Source organism: Mus musculus, chromosome 17, assembly GCF_000001635.26.
Source record: "Mus musculus strain C57BL/6J chromosome 17, GRCm38.p6 C57BL/6J".
Classification (NCBI taxonomy): domain Eukaryota; kingdom Metazoa; phylum Chordata; class Mammalia; order Rodentia; family Muridae; genus Mus; species Mus musculus.
In genome coordinates this window covers 7,221,901-7,235,540 of record NC_000083.6, presented here as the reverse complement: position 1 = coordinate 7,235,540, position 13,640 = coordinate 7,221,901, and the positions used below count along the sequence as shown (strand labels likewise).

Genomic DNA, 13,640 nt, shown 5'->3' with positions numbered 1-13,640 from the left:
GGTATGGGTACCAGAAGGGAGACCCAAACAGATCAGACTCCCGCTACAACTGTTTGAACTATTTGATCACTACTCCTATTGGAACTCTCTGTACCCAGATCTGTCTTAAGAGTTTCTGTGATGAAACACCATGACCAAAGCAAGTCAGGGAGGAAAGAGTTTATTTGGCTTACACATCCACATCACAGGCTTCATCAAAGGAAGTCAGGAGAGGAACTCAAACAAGGCAGAGAAGTGGAGGCAGGAGCTGACGCAGAGGCCATGGAAGGGTGCTGATATGCCTGCTATCCATGGCCTGCTCAGTCTGCTTGGTTCTTATAGAACCAGCCCAGGGATGGAGCCACCAGCATTGGACTGGGCTCTCCCCCTAATCACTCACTAAGAAATGTCCTACAGGTTTGCATACAGCATTTTCTCAAATGAGCTTCCGTCCTCTCAGATAATTCTAGCTTTGTGTCACGCTGACATGAGACTAGCCTGGACAAGATTCTAGCTGGGGGCCACAGAAGCTCACAGACAGTTTTTTTGGTTTTGGGTTTTGGGTTTTTTTTTTGTTGTTGTTGTTGTTGGTTTGGTTTTTTTTGTTTGTTTGTTTTGCTGGCCCTTAAGCACACTCCTGTAAGCATTTAACATTCTCCGAAAACACTTTTGATGTAAGAACTAATCAACAAAAACAAAAGATACCTGAGACAGGCTGCACTTAAGGCAAGATTGCTGATTTAAAAAAAAATTAATAAAGAAAAATGCTAAGAGTGAAAAGGAATGTTCCACACATGAACAAAGCAATGAATTCCTAGAAGAAATTTTCCACTGATGTAAGACCTGCTGGGTGGCAGAGCCTACACTGGCACCCTGGGCTGTGGTATAGCTGTGGGCAGAGGGACATTCCCTTAAATGGATCTTTTGCATTTCTCCTTCCCAAAGGCTTTCTGGTGGCCAGCCCTCCTGCATGCACTTTGGGGTATTCTAGCTCCATGCAAACTCTAAAAAACCCACACTGTCCAAGGATGCGGCACCATCATGAGCTTATCTGTAACATCAATCACAGAAGGACTGCATGTTGCCTTAGCCACATGGTAGATATAAGTCCTCGCTCTCTTGGTTCTCTGTCACAGACAAGGAGACTGTTCAGGAACCTGCAGAGTATGGAGCAGGGTCTCTCAGTACAGAGACAAGGTATGGACCAATCGGTATCTGCTGTCTTCCTGGGGAGACTCCAGCCATCTATTCCAGCGGCACAGCAGATGAGGAAGTAGGAGGACGCACTGACCAAGGCCAGGACGCATATCTGGAGATGGGAGTATCAACCCCACACCTACATCATGTGTCCTAAAGGGAAGTCAGCTGCCTCCCGCCCCAGCACTGCCTCTACTCAACTCCTCCTGACCACTGTCAATGCTATGGTCATATCCCTCAGCAGAAGAGACTATGTGATGTCCACGGGAAAATGCCGTGCTCTCTGCCTGATGGCAAAGGTGCAGGAAAGAAGAGCCCTGACTTGCACGGCGATCAGCACCTCCAGGAACATACACGATCCTAGGAAGTCATGGGGACAGGAGAATGTCACTGAGAATGACATGGAACATCCACGTGTATGTGTGTACACATCTCCAAGGCTGGATGAACAGCCTATGGTAGAGACCCAAGAGAGAGCCTGGGGCTCACTCTCATATGTACCAACTGCCATGCTGGATTTCAGACAGCACACCCACACACAGGATCCTGAGATCCACATGGCCCTGGACACTGTCATGCCACATCCCTACAAGTTATTGTAGGTGGAAGAACTCTTGCTCCAGGCCAGTGGTTCTCACCCTTCCTAGTCCTGCAACCCTTTGATACAATTCCTGGTTGAGAACTACTGTTCTAGACAATGCCATGCTGGGTCACGGCCACCTCCTTGCTGGAGGGAATGAGCTTCCCAGTAAGCAGGTAGAAACGAAAAACCATTTCTCTTATTCATTGCAGAAAAGTCTCCTATTCATTGGAATAAGGGAAAGCAAAGGCATTAGAGCCTGACTGCTAAGTCCCTGTGTCTGAACTGACTCAGTGTATAATTCCATTCACTCTTCCAGCCTGTTCCTGACACCCACAGCATCTATCCACACTTTGTCAAAAAAGTGTAGAATTGCTAATGCCTGGCAGGCAGGAGGCAGGAGAGAGGAGGGAGGAGGCAGGAGGGAGAAGGGAACAGGAAGGAGGGAAGAGGCAGGAAGGAGGGATAGGAGGGAAGGATGCAGGAGGGAAGAGGCAGGAGGGAGGAGGGAGGAAGGAGGAGGGAGGAGAAAGGAGGAGGGAGAGAACAGGAGGTCTAGCCAGGCATCTAGGTGATATGAGGGACCCCAGGTGCTATGCAGACCATGGCAGCTGAGCATCCATCCCATCTCAAGAGACAGGAGGCTAAGAGCTACAAGGCAGGACGAGGCTTGTAGCAGGGTCTGTGCTGTCTGTCGGCCACAGGACCGGCACATTTTCCTGCCAGCCATCAGGCTGGAGTCAAGGGGAGCTGAGCACTGAGAAGCCAGCACACATTTTCCCTACTGTGTTCAATGAGTGGAGTCAGGGATGCACGCATCCGTGGCCAGGTCACTGAGTCTCCACAGGAAGAACAGTATCCTGGGTCACTGCTCCAGCCCTCATAAGACTCTGGCCAATACCGGTAGACAGACGAAGCCTCCGTTCTGTCATGTTATAGTTGAGACAGAAGCCCCAAGAAGGAAAGATGTGCACAGAGGAAATGTAGTCGTAAAATCACTGTGCAGGGAGGAGCCTGGGAAGAGGAAGCAGCGTGCTTACACCCAGGGCTGGCAGGCCCTTCTCTGTGTTTCCCTCCACACCCCCACCCTCACAAAATGTGACATGATATTATAGAGTCCCCCCCCGAGTTCCCTGTAGTCCTCATGTCCACACAGCAGCGTGGGAGAGAGGCTGGTGAGCCCCGTGCCACATGACACCACACCAGGAGAGTCCTCGGATGCGCATAGGCTGGTGACACACCCTTGGACTTCCTGACCTCCAGAGCCAGGAGTCAAATGAGTTTCTTTTCTTCAGAACTTGTCCTACTTTTAGTCTTGGAAATTTTAGTTATAACATCACAGCATGGGCTAAGGCAGGGGCCATGATAATGGCTGCAGAGAGCACTCCTGTTTAACCAACATCTAAACCGAAAACCACATTCGCGGTGTACTGGGCAGTGCCAATCACAAATTAGCCATTTCTGCACAGATGTTTGCATATAAATCCTTAAAATTTTTGGAGACAAAGATCCACTCTGTAGGCAAGGCTGGCCTCAAAAAAATAATAATAAAATAAAGAATCACAGCAATCCTCCTGCCTCAGCATGTGCGCACTGAAAATTCTATCTTTATTTGTATTTCAGATTTTAATAATGAAACCACCGTCAGCAGTGGCTAATGCTTACGTTCATCTGTTTTAAAGCAGGGTTTCTACTTTTTAAAAGGCATAGAAACGGCTGCACTCTGTCGCTATAATAGGCTCCTATTGAGAGCCAAGTATTAGAGCCGTATGCAGTAGCTCTCCCTAAGGTGACTAGAGAGGCAGACAGCTCTTCTAAGAGAAGGGGGGCATGGCTGTGATACAGGCAGAGGACTGAGTTCCCACAGCAGCAGAGACAGCACTCACGCAAGGTGTGTCCCTCGGCTTATATAATTTAGAAATGTATTTGAATGCAGTGAGAAAGCCCTGGAGCAACTCTGACGGTTTTAGCAACTGTAGCTGCTGTGCCCTGATGCTCCAAGGAGCAGTATGTGCTGACAGTGCCCCTGATGCTCCAGGGGCCGCGAGTGCTGCCGTGTGCAATGACTTGTCCCACTTTCAGAACAAGTTCTGCACAGGCAGCTGTGTGGCCTGGGCCAGATGCAGTCACTCTGATCACACACACACACACACACACACACACACACACACACACACACACACACACTCAATCTCAGGATCACTGTAATCGAAGACACCACTGCCTTATGCTCTTAGCAATATGTTACTCAGTCTGGCAAGGGGACCTCAGACAGCAGGATGCTCCAGGGCTGAGCCAAAGAAGCATGGCTACTTTCTGGGAACTCCCAGGCAACGATCTCCCTCAAGAGAAAGTGTTTAGAGCTCCGCTCATGTAATGCCACTGTTCAGTTACAGAAAGGCAAGGACATTTCAAAATGTCAGCTTATTCCCTTCTCAGAATGTGGGACTCACAACTTACCACACTCCGGGAAATTTTAAAGGAGAAAGGAGAAAACATCTACTCCTCCTTTGGTATTTCTCAATAGAGGAGAGCTGTGGGGAGCTGGAAAAGGTGGGAGTTCCCCAACCCGCCACAGGCTCTGGTAGATCCTACATCTCCACCCTAGAGCAGCCAGTCTTCACCACCCCCATTCAGCACTGGAACGCAGGACCAGGCTTTGTCCCTCTCCTAAGCTTAGATCACTTTTCTTTTGAAGGCAAAGGCTATTTTACTCACCTCCCTCTTGGTCCAAGCCCAGACACCCCAGGCCTTATGCAGTGCTGATGGGCTGTAACCCAACACAGACGAAGAGACACTGCATCAGAAAGACTCCACACACCATGCCCTGCACACACGACAGCATCTAAGCCATGTGTTTCCGGGACACGGGGTACTGGGTAAGGGCACTCAGGTTCTGGGGGTGCTCTGGCATGGCGACCCAAAGCAGTTGAGACTCAACTGCTGCCTGAAATTCCACCCTGAGCCTCCCTCTTCTGAGGTTCTGTGTAATCATCTGACCAGGGAGCAGAAGCAGGAAGAGGCGCACAGCTGGATTTCAGTGGTCCTCTGCTGAGGTCCAGGGCAAACATGGTTTTCTGGTCCTTGAGTCAGGGTTCATTCAGTAACCCAGGTAAGAAAGGTGGGACAGTAGGCTCAGAGATGGGCAACGGCCACCAATGCTGGGGTCAGGCTTTCTAAGCATGGCCTGCGCTGGGATCCATGGCACCCAGACTTATAGAGCAGACCAGGACCTTCCACAGACAAGAGATATGCCTGCCCTACAAGTGTAAGTACACAGTGCATCTGCCTGTGCCTCAGAGCAGGGATTGGATCGTGTGGGGCAGTCAGTCAGACCAGGGCTGGCTTCCCCAATCAGCTGCTGATGCTACTCTTGTTAAAAAGAAAACCTGTACAGACAGATGTGGCAAGATCTGTGATTCCCTTAGCTGCTGTGCAGAGACCAGGGAGAGCCTGAGTGAGTTTCCAGAGGGACCCGCTTCTTTCTAGACTCCTAGTCTGGTCTCCTCACTTTCTGAGACAGAGCATGGCTGGAGCCACGGATCTCAGGGTACGACACCCACAGGAGCACACTCTTCCACTACCTCCTCTTCCCTTCTTCTGACAGGTACCCGCCCAACTCCAGTCCTTTGTCCCACCTCCCCATATAAGATCAGGAACTAAAGAGGTGGGCTGTGTAGTATGTCATTAACATCTCTCCATCAACAGAGTCTAGTCATTTGTTCTATAGAAATGCTTTTTTTAAAGTATAAAATGGCCGGGCAGTGGTGGCGCACGCCTTTAATCCCAGCATGTGGGAGGCAGAGGCAGGCAGATTTCTGAGTTTGAGGCCAGCCTGGTCTACAGAGTGAGTTCCAAGACAGCCAGGGCTACACAGAGAAACCCTGTCTCGAAAACAACAACAACAACAAAAAGTATAAAATTAATGAGCAGCCTAGGGAAGCCTTTCCTCTTCTATTTTATTTTTAATACAGGATCTCATGTAGCCCAGGCTAGCCTTGACCTCAATAAACCATTGTGAATGACTGACCTTCTTCGGATCTTCCTGCCTCTTGTCTCCAGAGGGCAGAGATTACAGACGTGTTCTCTCCCATCCAGTTGATACAGTGCTGGGAACTGCTCCATATCATCAGACCTCCTTCTTAACCATATTTTCAATGGCCCCGTTCATGAGCAAGACATGCTCAGGTTCAGGGTAGCTACTGTTCAGGTGACGACTGACTGGACACGCAGGCTTTCCACACGCCTCTGTGGTGCCTGGGGAGTGTCCAGTTTCCTTTTCCCCCGGGAGCTCACTCGAAACTTCTGCTTTGGGATGGAGCTGTAGCAGCCACAATAAAACAGGAGTTACCCAGAAGCAGAGCCATCAACCACAGCCCATGGCAGAACTTCTGTCCCGGGAAAGGAGGGCCCCACTAGCACGACTTTACACTGGAGGAGGTGTCTCCCTCAGGAGACAGCCCATAGATAATGTTTATGAAAGGCAGGAAAGGGAAAGAACCCTTGTCTGTGTTTTCAAATCCAGACTCTTAGAGAAAAAGTTATCTCCCGGTTTCTCTCTACTTTTTATTAATGTTGAGCCACTCTACTGACAACCCTGACAGGCTCAGTTTTCAGTTTACAGTGTTAGCTGTGGTCATATGAGAGACAGAGCTTTATTTTGCTACTTCTATAAACCTCAGGACCCTACTAAGCATCCACTTTGTAAACCTCGTAATTATACTGCTAATATACAGAAGTATAAACAGGCTCCTTGTTGCCTGACCATGTAGAAAGAAGGAAGGAAGGAAGGAAGGAAGGAAGGAAGGAAGGAAGGCAGGCAGGCATCCCGCCTCATAAACACAATCAAATGAATGGGGTCTGTAAGAGATCTCTCCAAACCTCAGGATTCTCATTCCTGCACTTGAGTCAGCTTGGACTGAGCCCACCCTCTTTCTGGCACAGTCATGAAGACCAGCAAGATTTGGCAAACATTCACATGCAACACAAAAATAGTGACTCCAAACAGTGTGAACTCCGGTCAGTTCTGTTCACGCTTCAGGGAGCATTGGCTTCCTGGTATACTGGGGCCCTTCTGCTCCAGCTCTCTGGCTGTCAGTGTGTGCCCATCTCGCTGTTGGTCCAGTGGATACTGCGCGTGTGGATGGGCCACAAGGAAAGAGCCAGCATTTCCCATCTCCTGAAAGGGACCAGCCGCCGTTGCCATGATTCGTGGGGTACGAGGACATGTGCAGGCCCAGCACATGAGACCTTCCAGCTTGGACTCATGACTAATCTAACTCACAGCAAAACAATATAAAATAAGCTAGTTCCTTTACTTTACAAGGGGGAAAACCAAGGTATCAAAACTACTGTGTCATTGACCAGGTGAAGAGAAGAAACAGACTCCAAATCCCGGTCTTCCTAACTCTTGAGTGACAGTTATATAGGCCAACGCGGAGAAGGCCTTTCCCCCTCTATTTCTCTTCTTATTCTCTCATTAGTCACTTCCTTTTCAAAGGAGCTGTTGCGGATGCCTCTCTCAAGACTCCCTGGCTTAAAAGGGATGGATAATCCGGCTCCTTTGGTAATAACCACAAGCCAAGGGGACCCTGATGAGCATGAGAATGTGGGTGATCTGGCTCTTCCTGGCTCACGATTCTGACAATCACAGGCTCAACTAATGTGGGCAGTTCCGTCCAAACTCTTCCAGATTCAGCCGGTTACCACCTTTGCATCTGATGCCAGCCCACCAGTGTTGATCCGTTCAACTCACCTTTCCATACGACCCTTGTCCTAAAACCTTTAGTAGCTCGAACTGGGAGGGGTCTGCCTTCTCAAAGCCTTCCTTCACATGGTTGCTAATGTCAATCTCCTTCACAATGCCTTCTTCCTGCAAGACAGCAGTGATGTGCGGTTAGGACACAGCCGGACCCCCCTCCCCTTCACACCATCTGTACCCCTCAATCTGAGAAAGTTGTTTGCTCTGGGGGCTTCAAGAACGGAGGATTGAGATGTGTGCCATGACTGGCTGTAAGCCTTTAATGCTTTCTTCCAGAGGTTTCTGTCACCTCTCACCAATACCACAGGGACATCTGATTGTATTCCCCCACGAACATCACTCTGCAGTTAACAGTTGAAATTGTTGCTTTCAGGCTCTCTGCAATTCCCCTAGGGCCAGGACATGATCTGTGTCATGAATCGCACTAAATGCAGGTTTCTGGCACAGTGCCTGAGAAAAGGAGGGTTTTTTTTTTTTTAAAGTATAAAATGAAGTTTATTTGGGAGCATGGGAGGGGGGCGTTGAAAGGAAGTGGAGGCAGAGAAAGGGTGGGATAGAGAAGGAGAGAGACAGGAAAAGGCTAGCAGGGAACACATGGAGAGAGGAGGGAGGGGGAAGGAGAGAGAGTAGCCAGGGCTCAGGGTGGGGGTCAGAGAGGGAACAGGACTCTTAAAAATAACTCAGTGTTTGGGGAAAGAAGCTGCTTTCAAGGCCAGACACCAGGTCCACTTACAAAGATATCATCTTGTGACTTTCGAGAGAGACACTAGAGGCAAGGGTCACCTCTGCATGCTGTAGATGACAATGAGCACTAAGAAATCCTACTAAATGGCTGCAGGGTTCCAGAATGTTCTAGGAGAGCAGGAAGTAGGAAGACTAGCCACAAAAGCAGCTGTAAGAGTAGAGCCCCGCCTTCCGCTTTCCATCTGCGCCTGAAGCTGATCCTATGCCACAGCACTCCATACAGAAATACCACAGGCAAAGAGCTGGTCTTCCAGTAGTGTGGACACACCTGTGAGCACGGGAAGCCCACCACTTCTGCTTCAAGGGACATGCCCAGAGACCTCAGGCCACAAGACCTGAGGAACAGCCTGGGAAAGGATTCTCCCGGTTTCCATCTGTGCTGGGAGCTGGTCCTGTGCCACAGCGCTCCTTACCCAAATACCGCCAGGAGAAAGCTGGTCTCCCAGGAGTGCTGACACACCTGTGAGCACAGGCAACACCACCACTTCTGCTCAAATTCCTGGCCCAAGAAAGACCCATCCAGAGCCATCAGGACAACAGGAACCAAAGAACAGCTGGGGACAGGATCCTTCCAGTTTCTAGCTGCACCCCAGAGCTTACTATGAGCCATAGCTCTCCATATACAAATTCCTACCAGAGAGAACTGGTCTCCCAGGAGTACTGATACCAGCTTACAGGAGGGACAAGCCACAGTCAGAGACAGAAAGACTAGCTAACATCACAATTAACCAGATGGCTAGAGGCAAAGGCAAGAACGTAAGCAACAGAACCCAAGGCTACTTGGCATCATCAGAACCCAGTTCTCCCACTGCAGCCAGCCCTGGATATTCCAACACACCAGAAAAAGCAAGACTCTGATTTAAGATCACATCTCATGATGGTGATAGGGGACTTTAAGAAGGACATAAATAACTCCCTTAAAGAAATACAGGAGAACACAGGAAAACAGCTAGAAGTCCTTAAAGAGGAAACACAAAAACCCTTTAAAGAACTACAGGAAAACACAGCCAGACAGATGAAGGAATTGAACAAAACCTTTCAGGATCTAAAAATGGAAATAGAAACAATAAAGAAATCACAAAGGGAGACAACCCTGGAGAAAGAAAACCTAGGAAAGAGATCAGGAGTCACAGATGCAAGCATCACCAACAGAATACAAGAGATAGAAGAGAGAATCTCAGGTGCAGAAGATACCATAGAAAACATCGACACAACAGTCAAAGAAAATGCAAAATGCAAAAAGCTCCTAACCCAAAACATCCAGGACCCAATGAGATCACCAAACCTAAGGATAATAGGTATAGAAGAAAAAAAAAAATAGGTATAGAAGAGAACAAAGATTCCCAAGTAAAAGGGCCAGTAAATATCTTCAACAAAATGATAGAAGAAAAAGCCCCTAACCTAAAGAAAGAGATGCACATGAGCATACTAGAGGCCTACAAAACTCCAACTAAATTGGACAAGAAAAGAAATCTCTCCCCTCACATAACAGTCAAAACACCAAATGCACAAAACCAAGAAAGAATATTAAAAGCAGTAAGGGAAAAAGGTCAAGTAATATATGAAGGCAGACCTATCAGAATTACACCAGACTTCTCACCAGAGACTATGAAAGCTAGAATATCCTGGACAGATGTTATACAGACCCTAAGAGAAAACAAATGCCAGCCCAGAAAAACTCTCAATTACCATAGATGGACAAACCAAGATATGCCATGACAAAAACAAATTAATACAGTATCTTTCCACAAATCCAGTACTACAAAAGATAATAGATGGAAAACACCAACACAAGGAGGGAAACTACACCCTAGAAAAAAACCAAGAAAGTAATCTTCTTTCAACAAACCGAAAAGAAAAATAGCCACACAAACATAAAAATAACATCAAAAAATAACAAGAAGTAACAATCATTATTCCTTAATATTGCTTAACATCAATGGACTCAATTCCCCAATAAAAAAGACATAGAATAACAGACTGGATATGTAAACAGGACCCAGCATTTTGCTGCATACAGGAAATGTACCTCAGTGTCAAAGACAGACACTACCTCAGAGTAAAGGGCTGGAAAACAATTTTCCAAGCAAATGGTTCCAAGAAACAAGCTGGAGTAGCCATTCTAATATCAAATAAAATCAGCTTTCAACCAAAAGTTATCAAAAAGAATAAGGAAGGACACTTCATACTCATCAAAAGAAAAATCTACCAAGAAGAACTCTCAGTTCTGAACATCTATGCTCCAAGTGCAAGGGCAACCACATTCATAAAAGAAACTTTACTAGAGCTCAAAGCACACATTGCACCTCACACAATAATAGTGGGAGACTTCAACACCCCACTGTCATCAATGGACAAATCCTGGAAACAGAAACTAAACAGAGACACAGTGAAACTAACAGAAATTATGGACCAAGTGGATTTAACAGATATCTTTAGAATATTTCATCATAACACAAAAGAATATACCATATAATCGGTCACAAAACAGGCCTCAACAGATAGAACAAGATTGAAATAATCCCATACATCCTATTAGATCACCACAGGCTAAGGCTGGTCTTCAATAGCAACAAAAACAACAGGAAGCCTACATACACATGAAAGATCAACAATGCCCTACTCAATGATAACTTGGTCAAGGAAGAAATAAATAAATTAAAGACTTTTGAGAATTTAATGAAAATGAAGGTACAACATACCCAAACTTATAGGACACAATGAAAGCACTGCTAAGAGGAAACCTCGGCTCTGAGAGAGCAAACACTAGCAGCTTGATAGTACACCTGAAAGCTCTAGAATAAAAAGAAACAAATATACTCAAGAGGAGTAGACTGCAGGAAATAATCAACTCAGGGCTGAAATCAACCAAGTAGAAACAAAAAGAACTATACAAAGAATCAACAAAACCAGGAGCTGGTTCTTTGAGAAAATCAACAAGATAGGTGAACCCTTAGCCAGACTAACCAGGGGGCACAGAGAGACTATCCAAATTAACAAATCAGAAATGAAAAGGGAGACATAACAACAGAAACTGAGGAAATTTTAAAAATCATCAGATCCTACTACAAAAGCCTATCTTCAACAAAACTGGAAAATCTGGATGAAATAGACAATTTTCTAGACAGATACCAAATATCAAAGTTAAATCAGGATCAGATAAACCATCTAAACAGTCCCAGAACCCCTAAAGAAGTAGAAGCAGTCAAACAGTCATTAAAAGTCCCCCACCCCCCCCAAAAAAGAACTGCTCAGGATCAGATATGTTTAGTGCAGAATTCTATCAGACCCTCAAAGACCTAATACCAATACTCTTCAAACTATTCCCCAAAATAGAAACAGAAGGAACACTACCCAGTTCATTCTATGAAGCCACAGTTAAACTGCGTATTCTCCCTTGGAGATGGAAGGACTTCTGTCTAATCAGGAACCTGTCACAATTTCCTTTCGTAGAAGATTTCATAAGAGATTTTTTTTCTATTTCTATCATGCTTAATGCTCCAAATAGATTTTTTAAAACTGGTTGAGTGCATATTACTTTTAGCTTCAGGAGATATCATGTATATTTAAGAGGCATTTAACTATTATAAATTATTTTGATGACTTAAAATATGTCAATACTAAGTTGTATATTTTAAAATAAATTTTATTAGTTTAATAAAAAAAATAGAATGTTCAAAAAAAAAAAAAAGAGTAGAGCCCCAAAGATGGATTGTTAGACTTCTTCCTTTCTTGTTTTTATCTCCTTTATGGCTTTCTCGTGTTGTGCTGCTGCAGCTAAGGTTCTGGGTACTACATGGTCAGAGCGAGCATCCAGTCTCATTCCCAACTGTAGGGGAAGTGTTTATTTTTTTGCAGGTTAGAATGTTGGCTACAGATTTGTTGTATAAACCACATGTTCTTTCTCAGTTGCAGCTTTAGCCTATAACATGTGTGTGCATGTGTGCATATATACATCCATATAAATACATGCACATAGGAGTATAAAACGGAAAGGACAGTGAAGCTACACTCAGGGTACCTCAGCAACAGGGCTGCCTAAACAGGACCAGAACAACAAAGCAATAGACAACACTGTAGAAGGGTGGGAATCTCACAGAGCCCTGTCCCCTGACTACAGGTAGCTATGGACACGGGGGGGGGGGGGGGGGGGGTGAGGGAGCTGGTTGCACACAGGGAGGGGTTAATCTCATTCCAAACGGTCAGCCCTGAAATCACATGCACACAAAGGCCACTAGAAGGACTCTGCAGAGTGGATCTTTGCATTTGGGTACTTACTCATATACATAATATTAACAGTTATAAAGAGGTCTTGAATTAGAGAGGGAGTGAGGTGCTGTACATGGGAGTGGGGGTAAGAAAGGGAGGGGGATGACATAAATATATATTTGTTTGTTTGTTTTGTTTTTGTTTTTTCGAGACAAGGTTTTTCTGTATAGCCCTGGCTGTCCTGGAACTCACTCTGTAGACCAGGCTGGCCTCGAACTCAGAAATCCACCTGCCTCTGCCTTCCGAGTGCTGGGATCAAAGGCGTGTGCCACCATGCCCAGCTGACATAATTATATTTTAACTTTATTATAATATACTGAATAGAAAGGAGATCAAAGGAGGATAAATAATGGTATGGATGGGGGATATGAAAAGCTGACACACAGAATGTGTGTGTGTGTGTGTGTGTGTGTGTGTGTGTGTGTGTGTGTGTGTGAGAGAGAGAGAGAGAGAGGGAGGGAGGGAGGGAGGGAGGGAGGGAGGGAGGGAGGGAGAGACTGGCAGGCAGACAGACAGACAGACAGACTGCAGAGCAGTGACGGAAGGCTGGGTAGTAAAGATAACGGACAGGAAGGAGAGGAAAACCTAACCCGTGCCAGCTCCCTTGAGGACTCTACACCTGTCTTCCTTTGAGACATCTGAGTCCAGTCAGCCCTCTGCTCCTCTGCCCATCTGGAAGTTATGTCCTACCAGCCTGCTACTGGGTTAATTGTAACAACTGTGTAACTAACTGGTGGTGCCCAAAGCAATGAATTCCCTCTCTGTCTTTGACATTTCTCTCCAGAAATGTAAAGCCAATCAAGATGACCATTTGTCTCTCTATATAAGAAAACTGGATGCTACAATGCCCCCTCCCCAGATGTGCCTATTCCCAAGGCTCACCTACCATTATCCCACCCGGCTATACTAATTAGATCTCAGGACTGTGCTTTGGAAAACAGATAAGATTAAATGACCCTGCTGCAAGGAGAAAAGGGTGGAAACTAATGGCGTGACTGCTTTCTGGATGCAAGGGAAAAGGGTAGAAAAAGAAGCCTGGTGTTCTTAGACACATGGGAGTGTTAATATGTGGCAGGAAAGACCCCTCTGGATGCAGTGACAGAGTCTTCA

General features: G+C 46.2%; 1 protein-coding gene across 5 annotated transcripts in view; it reads right to left on the bottom strand.

Moving 5' to 3' along the window:
• Nucleotides 1-13,640, bottom strand: part of Rps6ka2 (ribosomal protein S6 kinase, polypeptide 2) — a 214,345-nt gene that overhangs the window by 67,775 nt on the left and 132,930 nt on the right. For all 5 annotated transcript variants that reach the window (XM_006523199.3, XM_006523201.1, XM_006523198.4 and 2 more), the window contains exon 2: nt 7,512-7,628. In XM_006523199.3, the coding sequence (XP_006523262.1) occupies nt 7,512-7,628 (117 nt within the window). The remainder of the gene's footprint in view (nt 1-7,511; nt 7,629-13,640) is intronic.